This window comes from Lepus europaeus, chromosome 19, assembly GCF_033115175.1.
Source record: "Lepus europaeus isolate LE1 chromosome 19, mLepTim1.pri, whole genome shotgun sequence".
Lineage (NCBI taxonomy): Eukaryota > Metazoa > Chordata > Mammalia > Lagomorpha > Leporidae > Lepus > Lepus europaeus.
In genome coordinates, this window is record NC_084845.1 from 2569331 (window position 1) to 2586359 (window position 17029).

The following is a 17029-nucleotide window of genomic DNA, read 5'->3' on the forward strand; positions in this document are numbered from 1 at the left end:
ATCACCGGATCCAGCCTTAAGCTGTTAAGTGTACAGTTCAGCAGTGTCAGGTACATCCACTTAGCTGTTCGGCCATCACCAGCATCTGTGTTCAGACTGCACCTGTTAAACACCAACTCCCGTTCCCGGTTCCCCCAGCCTGCCCGTTTCGGGGGCAGTCGCCCCTGTACTTTCTATGACTTGGACAAAATATCTAAGTAGAATCACACAGTATTCGTCCTTTTGCGACAGGATGTCCTCAGGGTCATTCGGTTGTAACAGGTATCAGAACTTCCTTCCACTTCACAGGGTGAGCGAGGCTCCGTTGTCTGGCCGCACCCATCAGTGGACGCCGGGATTGGCAGATGCTAGGAAGGTGGGTGTTCGCATGTTCATCTAGCCACCATGTAACAAGCTTGGCAGAACGTGCACTAGGCGGCCACCCAGGGACCCAGGTCTTTGGCCCCTCCTGCTTCCTTGGGGCCTGGTGTTGTCGTGGGAGTGGACGGCGGGGAGCAGGTCCTTTGGAACCCCAGACCGTGAACTGCCTGAGGCTCATGTAGGTGACAGCGTAGGTTTATCATGGGAGAGAAAGCCCACCGCCGAGGGGAACAGGAGCAGGCCAGCACAGGCCCCACCCGTGTTTTTATTGGGTGGGTGGGGGGGCTCCGCGGAGGCCACTGGTCATTCTTCTATTCGTGGACAGCTTCGAAAGGGAGGTCTTTCTGAAGCTTGCACTTTTCTCACCTTCCCCAGTTAGCCCTTCTGTGTCTCCTGCGTCAAGGTCGATAAGGACGGGGAGGCAGAGGGAGAAAAGGAGAAAGAGTTCTGGAATTCACCTCGGCTTCCCCAATTAACTCAGCCGTCCCCAGCCTCGCGCACAGAGCGCGGAGCAGGCTCAGCTGGCCGGGAAGCGCTGGCCGTGCCCCCCGCTCCCCCGTGCCCCGGCCGCAGGCGACCGCCCGGGACAAGGCTGTGCAGGGCCGCTCGTGCGGGAGGCGCCTGCGGAGCCCACCGCGCGGCTGCCGGGGACGACCCGGGGCGGCCGGCTGCGGGACGAGCGGCTCCCGCGCGTCTGCTCCAGGGCTTCTCCCCGCCGGCGAACGCACCCGGCAGGACCTCACCGGGGCGGACAGAGATGCCCAGTGAGCGAGGCCCCGGCGACGCCCGGGGAGACCCCCGCCCCCAGCGGAGGCCTCCGAGGCGGCGGCGGCAGACAAGGGGTTACGGCGACAGAGACGCCGGGAGGACCCGGCGAGGCGCGAGCGGCCCTCTCCGCCGCGCTCCCCCGGCCCGGGGCGGGCGCCAGGCGCGGACCGCGCAGGCGCGGGCGGCCGGCGGCGGCGCGGGCGGGGGCGACGCCCCTGACACCCGGAAGTCTCCGCCTAACGGGCCGAGCCCGCGCGTCCTGTCCGGGGAGGGCGGGGCCGAAGCCCCTCGGCGCGAGGCGCCATAGAGCGGGGCCGGAGGACCCGAGTCCTAGATGCGTCCGGAAGTGGCTCCCCCGGGCGCCGGCTCGGCACCATAGAGCCGGGGGGCCGGCGGCCAGGGGTCGCGGGGCTCGGCTTCCTAGAGCGGCGCGGGCAGGGTGGCGGCCCGAGGGAGGGAGGCGCGGGCGGAAGCGGCCAGGAAGGTCACTTCCGGCCTGGGCGCCCGTCCCCCTGACCCCAGGGTCTGAGTCGCCGCTGCCGCCGCTGCCACCATCCGCGAGGAAGGAGCGAGGAGGAGGAGGAGCGCGGCGCGGCGGCCCCGGGACCGAGGAGGTGAGCGCGGGCGCGGGCGCGGGCGCCCCGGCCGAGGTGGGCGCGCGTCGGGGAGCAGGCTGCGGACGGCGGGGTGGGGGTGGGCGGCTGGGAAGGCGGAGGGCGAGCGCGCCTGGGCGGCGAGTGCGCGTGCGCGCGGCCGGGGGGGCGTGAGTGGGCGCGCGGCCGGGGAGTGCGCGTGCGCGCGCCGGCGGGGACGCGCGGGCGGCGCGGCGGGCGGCGCGGCCCTGGGGTGTCGCGGGGGTCCCCTCGGCGGCCTCCCGGGGCGGGGCCCGCGCCGCCCGACCCCACCTTCCGGGCCTCCGCGGCGGGTCGTGGCCGGAAGTGGTGGCGACTCCCGGGGGAAGTTGAGGCCCCGGTGGGGGAAGGGTCGGCCCTGGCCGGCCGGCCGCGGCCCCCGGGGCGCCCCAGCCGCTTCCTTCCCCTTTTCTTTCTTTTTTTTTTTTTTCTTTTTCCAAGTTCGCGGGGCCCCGTTGCCGCCTCGGGCGTGTGCGCGTGGCTCTTGACCCGGCGGGTAATTTGGGGCCGGCGGGAGGCCCATTCATTCGTCCCGGGAGGGGCAGGGCTGGGCCAAGGTCAGCCGCCGCGTGTCCTGCGGCCCCACGCCGGTCCCCGAGGCCGCTGGCCGCGCGCGGTGCGGGGCCCGCCCCTCGGCTCGCCAAGCCCCCCTTGGGCCGGGCGGAGCTGGCCGCCGAGCCGGTGACCCCAGTTTCTGTGCGGGCTCGCGACCCACGGAGGCAGGAGCCGGAGTGGACAGAAGCTTTGTTCGGCGCTGGGCTCGTGCGGGGCACGGGGTGGGGTTGAAGGCAGAGACCAGGACCTGGGTGGTGGTCACTCACGGGGACCGAGGCTCTGACGGAGGTGTCCAGGGGCCGTGGCAGCTCCAGGAAGCCCCCCCTGGCCCAGCCCCGTGCAGGCAGGGTGGTTGGTGACTCGGGTTTGTGTGTGTGCGTGCGGCTTCCTGGGCCGCGTCCGCAGCTGGACAGTGCGGAGGACCTTTAGGGTCAGCTGTGGCCCCCGCAGGGGGGAGCGCGGCGCCTTGATCCTGGCTTAGGTCCTCCGAGGGCTCTAAGCCTCTTTGGCCAAATGCCGTCCACAGTCGCCCGACTGCGTGTGTGCAGCCTGCCCTGGCCCTCCGCCCCCCCCCCCCGCCCCCCCATACTCAGGTGAGGTCACGTGGCTCTGCCTCCGCGGAGCCGCGGGAGGGGAGGGGGCGGTCCCCACGCCTGGCCCCTGGTGAAGTGCCAGAATGAGTGGCAGCCTCGGGTCAGACAGGCCTGGCCTCAGGTCCCAGCTCCGCCACGCTTGCTTTTGTGGCCCTGGACAGGTGACTTCAGTAGCTCGGTGCTGTCCGGGGCAGATGAGGGTGGCCGTCGGGGGACTGGCCCCTTGGCAGAGCCCCAGGAGATGGGCATGAAGTGGGCGGGCTGTCCTGGTACTGGTCTAGGCTTATCTCTTCCTGTTCTGTGACCTTGGACGTGGCACGTCCCCTTCCCAGGATGTTTCCTCTGTCCCACTGGAGCGGAGGCCATGGTCACAGTTCCCCAAATAAACGCAGCCCCTTGAGGTCTTGGCATGGTGCTGTGCTGAGGGGCTCAGCCTGGGTGTGGGAGGAGGGTCCCGAGGTCCCCGGTGGTGGGCAGCTCTGGGTCACCCAGCTCTCAGCCTGTTCCTGGAGTGGCTCAGAGCGGGGAGACTGTTGGGTCCCCGTGCTCTGGGCAGAGGGGTGGGGAGGTGGACTGGAGCCCAGGCGGAGGAGACCTGGGGCTTACAGGGAGGACTCTGGGCGGGGATGCAGGAAGCAGCGGCCGGCGGCCTGGGGTCTGTCCTCAGCTCCTGGCCAGCCCCAGACCCTGGGATTTTGTTTGCTGCTCCCCAAGGCTGTGCCTGACGCCAGGACTTGGTTAGACTGACCAAGCTGATGACTCCTGCTTGCTGGGCACTCTGCAGGCCTGGCCCAGTGCCCAGCACTCACTGTCCTGAGTTCTCAGAGGTGGTGGCCCCCGTTTTAGGAGCAGGGATCAGAGGCCCAGGCCCTGCAGCAGTTGGGATGGTCCGTGTGTGAGTCCAGGACAGCCCCTGCCGTAAGGCCACCCCTCTGTGCCCTGTGGCTCCGAGTGAGGTCTGGGAGACAGGCGGCTTGAAGGCCTCTCATGTCAGTCTTGGACTTGGGTGAGGCACACACACGTTGAGGGCCACCAGCGTGGCGGCAGGAACAGAGGTGACTTGCACAGACGGCGAGGACGCAGGTGCTGAGCGCTGCAGTCTGTGGCCACCACAGGGCATCAGTGGCCCCGCCCCAGCCCAGGCGCCAACCTGCACCTGCCTCAGGGCCCTGTTCTTGGCATATTCCTGGTTCTCCCTTGCTCTCTTCCTGTGGGCTCCCAAGACTGGCTGCTCCCGTGTCCAGTAGGGAGTCCTTTCCAGCCCCCATCTTCCAGGGTAATTCCATGAGATGGAGCCCTGGCCTGGATTTGAGGCCAGGTGAGAGCCATGGATTCCTGAAGCTGGGGTGCACCACGTGGGCGACCCACAGGAGGTGTTGTAGAGGGAAGGCCAGGTTCCCCGGGGGCCTCGGGCTCCCCTGTGGTAGGGGGTAAAGGGAGCCGTAGCAGGGTCCGGCAGGCCTGGGTCTGACTGTGCTTCGTGTAACGACCCGCCAGCCGCCCGCTGGTCTGGACCTCAGCTGTCTGCCGTGGCAGGCAGGTCTGCTGGCCTCACCCTGTAAGGCAGGTGAAGCACTCGCGGCAGGCGGGGGTTGTGGGGACCAGGGTGGGGCGTACCAGCTTACAGCACCCTGTGCCCAGGGCCCCAAGGTTTCTGCGTGCCTGAGAACACAATGCGTAATCTAGGAAGGCTTCCCGGGGGAAGCGCTGTCGATGCTGGCCCTGCCCCACTGCCCAGCCTGGGGGTGTCGGGGTATGATGCCTGCTGGCTGTGTTGGCTTCTCTGGGAGGAGCAGACAGTCCCCGCCTCCCCCCCACCCCCCACGGTCCCGACGCATCGTAGCTTCCTGGGTGCTTAGTCCCTAGTGTACGCGCTAGGTGTGTTCTGGATCTTTTATTAATCCCTGGCCTGAGGTGCTTTTTTTTTTTTTTTAAAGATTTATTTATTTGAATGGCACAGTTGCAGAGAGGCGGCGGGGGGAGTCTTCCCTTCACTGGTTCACTCCCCAGATGGCCACAACGGCCAGAGCTGCACCAGTCCAGAGCCAGGAGCCAGGAGCTTCTTCCAGGTCTCCCACGCGGGTGCAGGGGCGCCCCGGGACTTGGACCATTTTCCACTGCTTTCCCAGGCCATAGCAGAGAGCTGGATAGGAATTGGAGCAGCCAGGGCTCGAACTGGCACCCATATGGGATGCGGCACTGCAGGCAGCGATTTTACCCACTGTACCATAGTGCCAGTCCCAAGCATTCTCGTTTCTAAGTGTTCAGGCAGAGTTTAAGACCCAGCACCTCCACATGCGGGAGGCGGCAGGCGCTGGTGGCCGCGTGCTCTGGCTGGGCTAGCAGCGGGGCGAGGCTCCGCGTGTTCCAACAGCTTGTCTCCTGGAGCGGGAGGGGCGGCGCTGGGACGGCGCTGGGACGTGTCCTGTGTCTGCCCTGGTCAGCGGAGACCTGGGCCGGGAGACAGCAGGCACTGGTGGCCGCGTGCTCTGGCTGGGCGAGCAGCGGGGCGAGGCTCCGCGTGTTCCAACAGCTTGTCTCCTGGAGCGGGAGGGGCGGCGCTGGGACGGCCCTGGGACGTGTCCTGTGTCTGCCCTGGTCAGCGGAGACCTGGGCCGGAGGGGAGGAAGAGGCAGAAGGGACAAGGGGGCAGGAGGAGCGGGAAGCCCTGCTTTGCTCCAGGCCAGGGGTCTGGCAGGCAGAGGCAGCGTGGCTGAGCGCAGTCTCTGGTGGCGGAGATGTCCCGGGGGCGAGCGGCGAGGCTGCCACAGGAACACTCGCGAGGCATCTTGAGCCAGGGAGCCGGGGACGGTGGGGACCTGAGCTGGGGCTCTGGGGTGCTGGCAGGGAAGGTGATTCCACGTGCAGTGTGGCTGACATTTGAGCAGACCCTGGAAAGGTGAGGAGGGGCTGGCAGGTGGGGCACATGGTGGGGAGAGAGGGTGGCAGGCGGGGCCTGCGGGGCCTGGGGAGGAGAGTGGCCGGGGTGTGCACGGTGCTCGTTGGCCGCAGCCTCAGAGTCCCGTGCCCTGAGCTGTGGGTGTGTTCACTGAACCGTGAGGTCATCCCCCTCCCCCTCCTTGTCCTGCAGAGTCGCAGGCGTGCGGGCTTCCGTGTCCGCCTCCTTTCACCAAACACGGCGTTCCCGGGTGCACCCACAGAGCACGTGTGACCTCCTTCCTCAGGTGCCGTCACGGGGATGGCAGCTCGGGGCCTCCCGTCTGCCCGGCTCGTGCACACTGTGCAGGGGTGTGTGTGGACAAATGCCCGCCCAGAGGTTTGATTGGCTTTCCTGAATTGGGTGACTTTTTTTTGGTAAGAGTATGTATTTATTTGAGAGGCAGAGTTAAAGGAAGAGAGGGAGACCCACCCAGAGATCTTCCAGCTGCTGGTTCATTCCCAGAGTGGCTGCCAATGGCCAGGGCTGAGGCAGGCCAGAGCTAGGAGCCTCCTCCAGGTCTCCCCCACGGCTACAGCAGCCCCCGCACTTGGGCCGCCCTCCTCTGCTTTACCCAGGCCTTTAGCAGGGAGCTGGATCAGAAGTGGAGCAGCGGGGACTCAAGCCGGTGCCCACACGGGATGTGTGCCACACAGGTGGCGGCTCTGTCCACTGCACCAGTACGCCAGCCCCGCTGGGTGACTTTATACAGACCAGTTGGTCTTTGGTGTGGGAGGACACTTGGGAGGATCCGGGTGGGAAGGAGAGTTGCAGGGGGGAGCAGAGGGAAGCGGCACAGCTGGGGTGGGCAGGCAGGGAAGGGGTGTGCGGGCCGTGGCCGTGTGGCAGTGCTGCTGTCTGTAGGAGCCACCGGAGGTGGTGACCAGTCAGGGCTGTGCGCAGTGGAGGTGAGGAGAGGGGGTGGGGGTGAGTTCGCTGTGCAGGAGAGACCGGGGCGGGAGAGTTGGGGCGGGCTGGGGGTGTGGGGAGGGGAAAGCAGGGGTGAGACGGGGGCTCCACTCCCAGCAGGAGCTGCCCGGAGCCCTCCTGCAGCCCGGGGAGCCGAGGTTGGCAGCAGAAGAAAGGGAGGGATAATTGGCGGGCAGGCAGCCAGGGGTGTGTGGGACCTCCTAACAACAATAATAACAATAATTTGTCTTGAGGTTAATAGCGCTGTCAGTGCCGGGCGCTAATTGGATCGCTCAGGGGCCTGCTGCGATGGTGAGGGGAGGCTGAGTTCGGGTCAGAGAGGACGGGGCAGGGGCTGGGTGCCCAGGCTTGGTCCTCACATTTCCAGGGTTTCCTTGACAGTGAGTTGGGGCTGTCCTCCAGGGAGATGTGCTGGACCCTGAGACTGGGTCAGGAACTGCCCTGTGGCCCCCGGTCCTGTGCCACCCCCCTTTCTCTGCTCACTCTACAGATGAGGGTTTATGGCGCCCCGCCCCCGCCCCCACCCCGTCCTGCCCTGAAAAGCTATGAGATCCTGAGTAGGGGCCCTGAGTACCTTGGATGGGGGCAGGAGAGGCGTGAACCTGTGCACAGATCCCTGGGGAACCCTGCAGCCAGCTCAGTGAGGCCCTGTTCTACAGAGCACAGCCAGGGCCAGGGCGAGCAGAGGTGCTGGCCACGTCCTCCAGCTTGCTTGCAGCGTTCTGGGAGGTGTGGCGAGGCTGGCGCGGGTCACTGCACTGACCTCTGGCTGGCCGTGCATCGGCTGAAGCCTGCACCCACACAGACCCTTCCCTCTGCCCACGGCCAGTCACTCTTCAGCCATCCCCACGCCCTGCTGGCCACATAAAATCCTCCTCCTCCCTTCTGTCTCTCTACCTGCTGGAGTGTTTCTCATTTGGCCTTTCCCCCACGGGGTGGTGCCAACCCTCCCTGGGCCAGGGTTCTCACCAGAGATGAGGATCAGAGGCACAAGTCAACCTTAGCCCAGGCCCCAGCCCCCAGCTCCCTGGGCCGCACAAATCACACCCCAGAGAGGAAACTATCAGCAAGTGCAGCCAGCAGCCGCAGGGCTTTGCCTCCAAGCTGGGGCCTCCTGCCCGCCTCGCTGGGCCTCCCCAGGTCTGTGAGCCGCCTCCTGTGCTGTGGGCCCGGTGGACGGACAGGCAGCATTGAGGCTGGTGTTGGTGTTTAGATGTCACGACGTGAAGATCCAGCTGTCACTCATGTTGGTGTTGATGGCGGTCGTCGTGTTTTCAGTCCCCAGATGGCTGTGACAGCTAGGGCTGGAGAGCCAGGAGCCTGGAGCCCCATCAGGGTCTCCCATGGGGGTGGATCGGAAGCAGAGGAGCGGGGCCCACACGGGGCACTGCAGTATGACGGGCGGCCAGCAGTGGCCTGACAGCTGCTGTGCCAGACACCGGCCCTGCTCAGTGTAGTGGTCACTGAAAGTGTGATGTCCAAACATAAGACGCGTTCTTAGCTGGAGGGCAGGGGACTGCGACCCCGCTGGTCTGTCCTCCGGGGAGGCTGCTGGCCTGCCGTAGGAATCATGCCTGGCCTCTGGGCTGGCTCAGGTGCTTTCAGGGTCAGTGGCCATCTCTGGACACTGCGTCATTCTGCCCAGGCCAGCCTCAGCCCAGTAGCCATGGGTGGCTCCTTCCTGTTTTGTTTTGTTTCTTCAAAGATTGATTTCTCTGAGAGGCAGAGTTGGAAAGGGGAAGACAGGTCTTCCATATGCTGGTTCACTCCCCAAATGGCCACAATGGTCAGAGCTGCTTCTGGGTCTCTCCCATGTGGGTGCAGGGGCCCAAGCACTTGGGCCATCTGCTGCTGCCTTCCCAGGCGATCAGCATGGAGCTGGATCAGAAGAAGAGCAGCTGGGACTCGAACCAGCGCCCATATGGGATGCTGGCATCTCAGGCGGAGGCTTAGCCTACTGTACCACAATTCCAGTCCTCCTGCCCCTTTATTAAAGATTTATTTGAAAGTCAGAGCTACAGAGGCAGAGAGAGAGAAGGGAGGTCTTCCATCCACTGGTTCACTCCCCAAATGGCTGCAATGGCCGGAGCTGAGCCCATTTGGAGCTAGGAGCTTCTTCCAGGTCTCCCACGCAGGTGCAGAGGCCCAAGGACTTGGACCATCCTCTACTGCTTTCCTAGGCCACAGCAGAGAGCTGGGTCAGATGTGCTGTGGTGTAGCAGGTAAAGCTGCCTCCTGCAGTGCTGGCATCCCATATGGGCGCTGGTTCGAGATCTGGCTGCTCCAGTTCCAATCCAGCTCTCTGCTGTGGCCTGGGAAAGCAGTAGAAGATGGCCCAAGTCCTTGGGCCCCTGCACCCACGTGGGAGACCTGGAAGAAGCTCCTGACTTCAGATTGGCACAGCTCCGGCTGTTGTAGCCAGTTGGGGAGTGAACCATCAGATGGAAGACCTCCCTCTCTCTGTCTTTCCTTTTGTCTGTGCGTAACCCTGACTTTCAAATAAATAATAAATCAATCTTTAAAAAAAAAAGGAGCAGCTGGGTCTTGAACTGGCGCCCATGTGGGATGCCGGCACTGCAGGCTGTGGCTTCACTCACTATGCCGTAGTGCTGGCATGCCCCCTTCCTTTTTTATTTCAAATTTTAATGTTTATGATGTAACCAGAGGACCTGAAAGTGTATTCAGTTTTTAATAAAAAATACGTGCCAGAACATGGTGGTTTTTAATGCACCCTCAGAGTTGCAAGACAACCCTCACCAGGAGAAACCCCAGCCCGCGAGCACTCGCTCCTATGGGCTCCCCGTTCCGAGTGTCCGCTACAAGTGGCCGTGCTCAGCAGCCCTTCCTCTGTGGCCCGTGGGTGGACGTGGCGCTCACCCGTGGTGGCCGCTGTGGCACAGTCACAGCGTGCTCTCGCCTCTGTGGAGGTGTGCACATGATCCAGTGGCTGCCCGTCCTGTGTGGCTGCTGTCATGAGGCTGTGGCCTGTGGGTGGACGTGGCGCTCGCCCGTGGTGGCCGCTGTGGCGCAGTCACAGTGTGCTCTCGCCTCTGTGGAGGTGTGCACATGATCCAGTGGCTGCCCGTCCTGTGTGGCTGCTGTCGTGAGGCTGTGGCCTGTGGGTGGACGTGGCGCTCGCCCGTGGTGGCTGCTGTGGCGCAGTCACAGTGTGCTCTCGCCTCTGTGGAGGTGTGCACATGATCCAATGGCTGCCCGTCCTGTGTGGCTGCTGTCATGAGGCTGTGGGTGGACGTGGCGCTCGCCCGTGGTGGCCGCTGTGGCGCAGTCACAGCGTGCTCTCGCCTCTGTGGAGGTGTGCACATGATCCAGTGGCTGCCCGTCCTGTGTGGCTGCTGTCATGAGGCTGTGGGTGGACGTGGCGCTCGCCCGTGGTGGCCGCTGTGGCACAGTCACAGCGTGCTCTCGCCTCTGTGGAGGTGTGCACATGATCCAGTGGCTGCCCGTCCTGTGTGGCTGCTGTCATGAGGCTGTGGGTGGACGTGGCGCTCGCCCGTGGTGGCCGCTGTGGCACAGTCACAGCGTGCTCTCGCCTCTGTGGAGGTGTGCACATGATCCAGTGGCTGCCCGTCCTGTGTGGCTGCTGTCATGAGGCTGTGGGTGGACGTGGCGCTCGCCCGTGGTGGCCGCTGTGGCACAGTCACAGCGTGCTCTCGCCTCTGTGGAGGTGTGCACATGATCCAGTGGCTGCCCGTCCTGTGTGGCTGCTGTCATGAGGCTGTGGCCTGTGGGTGGACGTGGCGCTCGCCCGTGGTGGCCGCTGTGGCGCAGTCACAGTGTGCTCTCGCCTCTGTGGAGGTGTGCACATGATCCAGTGGCTGCCCGTCCTGTGTGGCTGCTGTCATGAGGCTGTGGGTGGACGTGGCGCTCGCCCGTGGTGGCTGCTGTGGCGCAGTCACAGCGTGCTCTCGCCTCTGTGGAGGTGTGCACATGATCCAGTGGCTGCCCGTCCTGTGTGGCTGCTGTCATGAGGCTGTGGCCTGTGGGTGGACGTGGCGCTCGCCCGTGGTGGCCGCTGTGGCGCAGTCACAGTGTGATCTCACCTCTGTGGAGGTGTGCACATGATCCAATGGCTGCCCGTCCTGTGTGGCTGCTGTCATGAGGCTGTGGCCTGTGGGTGGATGTGGCGCTCGCCCGTGGTGGCCGCTGTGGCGCAGTCACAGTGTGATCTCACCTCTGTGGAGGTGTGCACATGATCCAGTGGCTGCCCGTCCTGTGTGGCTGCCGTGAGGCTGTGGGTGGACGTGGCGCTCGCCCGTGGTGGCCGCTGTGGTGCAGTCACAGTGTGATCTCGCCTCTGTGGAGGTGTGCACATGGTCCAATGGCTGCCCGTCCTGTGTGGCTGCTGTCATGAGGCTGTGGCCTGTGGGTGGACGTGGCGCTCGCCCGTGGTGGCCGCTGTGGCGCAGTCACAGCATGCTCTCGCCTCTGTGGAGGTGTGCACATGATCCAGTGGCTGCCCGTCCTGTGTGGCTGCTGTCATGAGGCTGTGGCCTGTGGGTGGACGTGGCGCTCACCCGTGGTGGCTGCTGTGGCGAAGTCACAGCGTGCTCTCGCTTCTGTGGAGGCATGCGCGTGATCCAGTGATTGCCTTTTCTGTGCGGCTGTCATGAGGCTGTGGGTGGACGTGGCGCTCGCCCGTGGTGGCTGCTGTGGCGCAGTCACAGCGTGCTCTCGCCTCTGTGGAGGTGTGCACATGATCCAGTGGCTGCCCGTCCTGTGTGGCTGCTGTCATGAGGCTGTGGCCTGTGGGTGGACGTGGCGCTCGCCCGTGGTGGCTGCTGTGGCGCAGTCACAGTGTGCTCTCGCTTCTGTGGAGGCATGCGCGTGATCCAGTGGTTGCCTGTTCGGTGTGGCTGCTGTGAGGCTGTGGGTGGACGTGGCGCTCGCCCGTAGTGGCCGCTGTGGCACACAGTGTGCTCTCGTCCCTACGGCAGCACGCGCGTGATCCCATGGTTGCTTGGCTTGTCGGTGCAGGTAGAGCCCTGGCCTGGGTTGGAGAATGAAGTTGATGTGAGGCAGGTTAAAGGGAGAGTGGTGGCCGGCGCCGTGGCTCAATAGGCTAATCCTCCGCCTTGCGGCGCCGGCACACCGGGTTCTAGTCCCGGTTGGGGCACCGATCCTGTCCCGGTTGCCCCTCTTCCAGGCCAGCTCTCTGCTGTGGCCCGGGAGTGCAGTGGAGGATGGCCCAAGTGCTCGGGCTCTATAACCCCATGGGAGACCGGATAAGCACCTGGCTCCTGCCATCAGATCAGCACAGCGCGCCGGCCACGGCGGCCATTGGAGGGTGAACCAACGGCAAAAGGAAGACCTTTCTCTGTCTCTCTCACTGTCCACTGTGCCTGTCAAAAAAAAAAAAAAAAGAGCGGCACCTGCCAGTTCCGTGTACGTGTGCCTGGGAGGCTTGGCTGAAAGCAGCGATGCTGGGACGACGGGGGTTACCTCGAGGTGTGCTCCTGTGGGCACAGCTGCTTCTGGTACGAGGACAGTGTGCTCCGCGTGGCTGTTTCCTGTCGGATCTCACAGGGCAGCGGTGTTTCTCAGGGCGTCTGGTCTCGCTCGCCCTCATGCCTGGGGCTGGTCTGGGGCTGGTTCCTCCCCGCTGTGGCGCCCAGCGATGACGACTAGCTCACTGCCGCCAGCACAGCCGACCTTTAGTCTTTCCCCTGTCACGGCAGCAGGTGTGATAGGGTGGGAAACCACGAGGCAGGCAAGGATAGAGGGGAGGGTGGACACCGCCTGGGGGTGGGGAGCGGCCAGCCCTGGGCGGTGGTCGGTGGGCCAGGCTTCGTTCCAGTCCTCTCCTGTTCTGAGCCTTGCGCTGATGAACGTTTTCCCTGCAAGCCATGCTTCCAGAGATCTGGGTTCCTCCCTCAGTGGCTTCTGGGGAGTGGAGTGTGGTCAGGCTCGAGCCTGTGCGGTAGCCCACGCAAACGGAGTGGGACTAGGCGGGCTGGGGCCCTCCGTGACCGCCTGGGGGCCTGCCCCCGAGCACTGCGGTGCTGCGAGGACCTGGCTGGGACTCACAGCCCCTGCCTCTGCAGCCGCTGTCACTTTCGAGTTCAGCCACCATTCTCCCCCGGCCCTGCCTGTGCTTGGTGCCCCCAGGGGCACGGGGGACCCCACGGCTCTCAGCTGAGCACAGGTGTAAGGCAGCGAGAAGCTGAGCGGGCTGTGGAGAGAGCCAGGGGCCCTGGTGTGCGCTGGGAGCCCGCCTGGGTCTGGCCCAGCTGAGGGTCTGCCTAACCCGCCCCTGCAGTGCCTTTGGGAGGAGAGCATCCTCAGCCTCCCAGCGACCAGGCCTGCCTGCCTCAGGGCCCCAGACCCCCCCCCCCCCCCTCGGCATGGTTCTTCCTGGCACGTCTGCTCCACTGCGGGGGCTTGCTTGCCTAGCTGCCTCCAGCGTTGGCAGCAGCACCTGCCCTTGAGGGGACCGTGGGGGACAGGGCTGAGAAGGGGCTGTCAGCAGGGGGGCAGCTGGCCGGGCTCCATCAGCCCTGCTGGCCTGCACCCGCGGGGTGTGGGACTGATCGGTCTCCCCGCCCCGTGTCCCCCCAGCCGTGAGAAAGTTTGGGTTTTACATGCAGCTGAGACAGTGATGTCCATTTCGCAGAGGGAGAATGGGGGATCCGTGTCCCTGGGGGCCGAGTCAGCATCCCCAGCTCTGGTCACACAGCGCCCAAGGGGGGGGGGTGTCCCTCTGTGCGCAGGCCCTGTGGGAACAGGGGCCCTGGCTGTGCAGCAGGAGCGGGTGGGCCTGGGAGGGGCGGGTTCTCCCAGCCCAGCACCACTGCCTGGGCTCCAGGGCACAGGTGTTGTGAGGTTACTCAGGAGCCAGACACCGCCCAGGTGTGAGTGGAGGGACGGGCGTGTTCCTCCGTACGGGGGGGGGGGGGGGGTGTCACGTGGCCAAGGGGAGGCGCGAACACTGACCAGGGACAAACACTCGCGGGCCATGCGCACAGCACGCAGGCAGACAGTGCTGGCACCTCGCCTCACCGGACCGCGGTGGCTGGATCATGGGGTAGGGAGGCAGTTCCTCAAAGCTGCCCTTGCAAAGGAGTGGGCCCTGCGCCACGGCCTTCAGCCACCCACCACCCCCATGGCAGGAGACGTGAGCTTCTGTTCACTCTTGTAGGTGGCCGTGGGCGTCGGCCGCCCCGCGTCGGCCCCCAGGGTTGCACTGGAACTTCCCAGCACTCGAGCTTCAGTGTCTGGAGACCGGGACGGTGGAGGTTCCCCATTGCACTGACCCCTCCTTTCCTGCACACCGGGGGGGGGGGGGGGGGCCTGGCCCTGTGGCGCTGGTGGTCAGATGCGAGCTCAGGGAACCCTCGCGCATGGTAAAGGTGCTGCCGAGGCCGGGGGGGGTGTGTGGAGGTTCCCCATTGCGCTGACCCCTCCTTTCCTGCACACCGGGGGTGGGGGGGCTGGCCCTGTGGCGCTGGTGGTCAGATGCGAGCTCAGGGAACCCTCGCGCATGGTAAAGGTGCTGCCGAGGCCTGGGGGGGGGGGGGCACCGTGACACTCAGGGTCCTGGCCTCTGTGATGGACACTTCCTCAGTTACCACGGTCCTCCACCTTGCCCGCCAGATGCCAAGGCTTGGAGGTGGAGCCCGGGTGGGAGTCTCGTGGTCCCCACCCCAGGGCCCCTCTACACCTCCCTTGCCTGGAAGCCACGAGTCCCGTCTGCTGGGTGCCCCAGACGGCAGCCGGTGAACAGTCGTTCTCTGCCCATTCCAGCAGGGACCCAGACATGGAGCTTCGGGAGGAGGCCTGGTCTCCGGGGCCGCTGGATTCCGAGGACCAGCAGATGGCCAGCCACGAGAACCCAGGTGAGGCGGCCCCGCCCCCTTGGCCCTGCACTCCGGGCCCAGGTTTCCTGCCCGCTGGACGTCATCTTTCCCGGCTTCCTCCCCAGCATCCTGGACGTTCCTGGCAGGAAACCGGGTCAGACCCAGACGGGGATGGCGGGTGGGGGTGGGAAGGCAGTCCCAGGGCGGGGGCCCGTTTTTCAGGGAAGACTGAGTACGGGGTTCTTGTTGGTAACGTGACCTGTTTAATGAAGCAGCATTTGGGTTGAATGAGACGGCCACCCCTGCCTCCCCCGGCCCATCCAGTGAGGCGACACCACCCTGTGACGAGAAGGGCCCGGGACGAGGCCCGGGGCACCCTGCACCCACTTCCTTCCTTCAATAAATCGTTGCTGTCACACCTGACCTCGGTGCTCCTCAGACTTTGTCAAGCTGGTTGCCCCGCACTGCCTGGGAGGGACCAGAGGCCACGTCTGCGGGGGGCGAGGTTCAACATGGCCTTTCCCTTCCCAGTGCTGCCGCCAGCCGCTAGGTGGGTGAGCCTGCGCCACGTGCTGCCGGCCTGTGCTCCTGGGCCGTGCTCGGGAGGGGACAGACCCAAGGACTCGAGGTCCAGTGGGGCACCGTCCTGGGAGCACTGTTACTGACAGGGCTGCACCTCACAGACTTCCTGCAGCCCAGGATCCCGGCACTGGGTCTGCACAGGCGCCTGCCTGCGGGGGGCAGAGCCGCTCAGGCTTTGAGGACAGCCTCCACGTGGCCTGTTGACAACAGTCCCGTTCTGAGGGCCTTCTCCCGCCGGAGCCGGGAGGAGGGCCACCCTGCTGTCTGGTGCTGGCGCTGGCCCTGAGCGCTCACCCAGACACTGCAGCTGGCCCCACAGACAGCAACCAGACGGCACACACCTTTAAGGTCCCAGGGAGTCCCTGGGAATGTTCCGGAATGCAGTTTATGGGGGTGGGCCAGCCAGGCTGTGTGGTGTCGGCGAGGCGAGGGGAGCAGGCGGCCTGGGTTCCCTGGAAAGCCTGCAGCAGCAGCAGGAAATGCTGTGACCCAGTCAGGGAGGGACCGGCGTGCTGGCCAGGACTCCTGTCCTGTGGAGGTGCCCTGCTGGGCCCTGTCCTTGGCAGCAGGGAGGGAGGAGGGGGCTCCTGGTGACAGTGGGGGCAGCCAGCAGGGCCTGGGGAGGGGAGGGCAGAGGCGGAGTTTGGAACCACCGTGTGCAAACCCCCAAGGAGGGAGAGCGCCTCCCCGGCGCTCAGGAAGACGAGCGGCAGGAGAGCCCTCCGCACAGGCAGGCCCTGGGCCCCGGGGCCGGCGTGAGCACAGCCGGGCACAGGCGCCCGCGAAGACGAGGGAGCGAAGCAGGGCTGAAGCCCACCCCGGCGAGAACACGAGCTTACGGGAAGCCACAGGGGAAGGGGAGGGTCGTGGCGAGAGGACAGATTCCAACCGAGAGCTGCCGAGCGTCAGGCGAAGGAAGAGCCAGGTCCAGCAGCAGAGCCGCTGAGGGGAGCCCGAGTACAGGGCTGAAACACGTGTGACGGCGACACTACACGGCGACGCAGCCTCCCAGACAGAGCCTGCCTGGGCGTCTCTGCTTGGAGGCGCGCGAGTCCTGCCCGTGAGAAAGGGGCCTTCCCGGAGTCAGTGCGGCCAGGGGAGCGCTCACCCCGGCCGTGCCTACCCGCCTGTAACCACACCTGCGAGGAGGCCTCCCGCTCCGGCTGGGGACTCGGGTTCAGATTGTGCTCAGAGCCGAGTGAGCAGACGACTTGCAGGGAAGTGAACGCGGCTGTCGTGGAACTGTCCCCGCGCTGCCCCCAGGAGACGGCCCGGCACTGCAGACTCCGTGTCCTCGGGGCACCGGCCGGCCACACGCAAGCCCCGCGGATCTCCCTCCTCTGCCGCCCTGGGAAGTCCAGCAGCTGGCGCGCTTCCGACACCACAGGGCTGGAGTGGGTGCCAGGGGTTGGGGGGTCGACCTTCGGGGGAGCATCCACTCCTGATGCTGGCGTGGGGCCCGCGAACCAGGGTGGGGAGGGAGGGGTGCAGCTGTGTCCCGCCAAGGCCAGGTAGCACCCAGCACACCTCCGTCTCTGTGGGAAGCGGCAGAGTGAACGCAGGTGGGATTTTCTCTTCAGAAGGTTGGTGGCAGTTCCCGGCAGTCCTGGGCCATCTGCAGGTCTGCGGTGGGACTTGAAGAGGGGCCAGGGCCCAAGTTCCCTCAGAAGGACCCTGCCCTTACTCCTGGGGGTGGGGGCGGAGTAGGAGTAATGGCAGCAGCAGGCCGAGAGCCGTCACATGCGTGTACGTCTGTGTGTCCACAGATAGCACACGGGGCAGTGGGAACCGTTCCTTGTCTGGAAGCCCGGTAGGAGGGCGCTGAGCACCTGGCCTGCAGGGGCCCCACCAGCAGGA

General features: G+C 65.6%; 1 protein-coding gene and 1 long non-coding RNA gene across 4 annotated transcripts in view; both read left to right on the forward strand.

The window, feature by feature from the left end:
* The window catches only part of ZNF787 (zinc finger protein 787), a 32623-nt gene that overhangs the window by 12994 nt on the left and 2600 nt on the right, over positions 1–17029 (forward strand). The window contains exons 1-2 of one of the 3 annotated variants that reach the window (XM_062177819.1): positions 1386–1742; positions 14538–14629. In XM_062177819.1, the coding sequence (XP_062033803.1) occupies positions 14551–14629 (79 nt within the window). In that variant the 5' untranslated portion in view covers positions 1386–1742; positions 14538–14550. Of the gene's footprint in view, positions 1–1385; positions 1743–2110; positions 2257–14537; positions 14630–17029 lie in introns of those variants that run through there. The other 2 variants (XM_062177820.1, XM_062177821.1) reach the window with 2 other exon arrangements.
* Positions 14636–15013, forward strand: LOC133748822 (uncharacterized). Its single transcript, XR_009864503.1, has 2 exons — positions 14636–14744; positions 14866–15013. It is a non-coding gene; the product is annotated as an uncharacterized LOC133748822 (long non-coding RNA).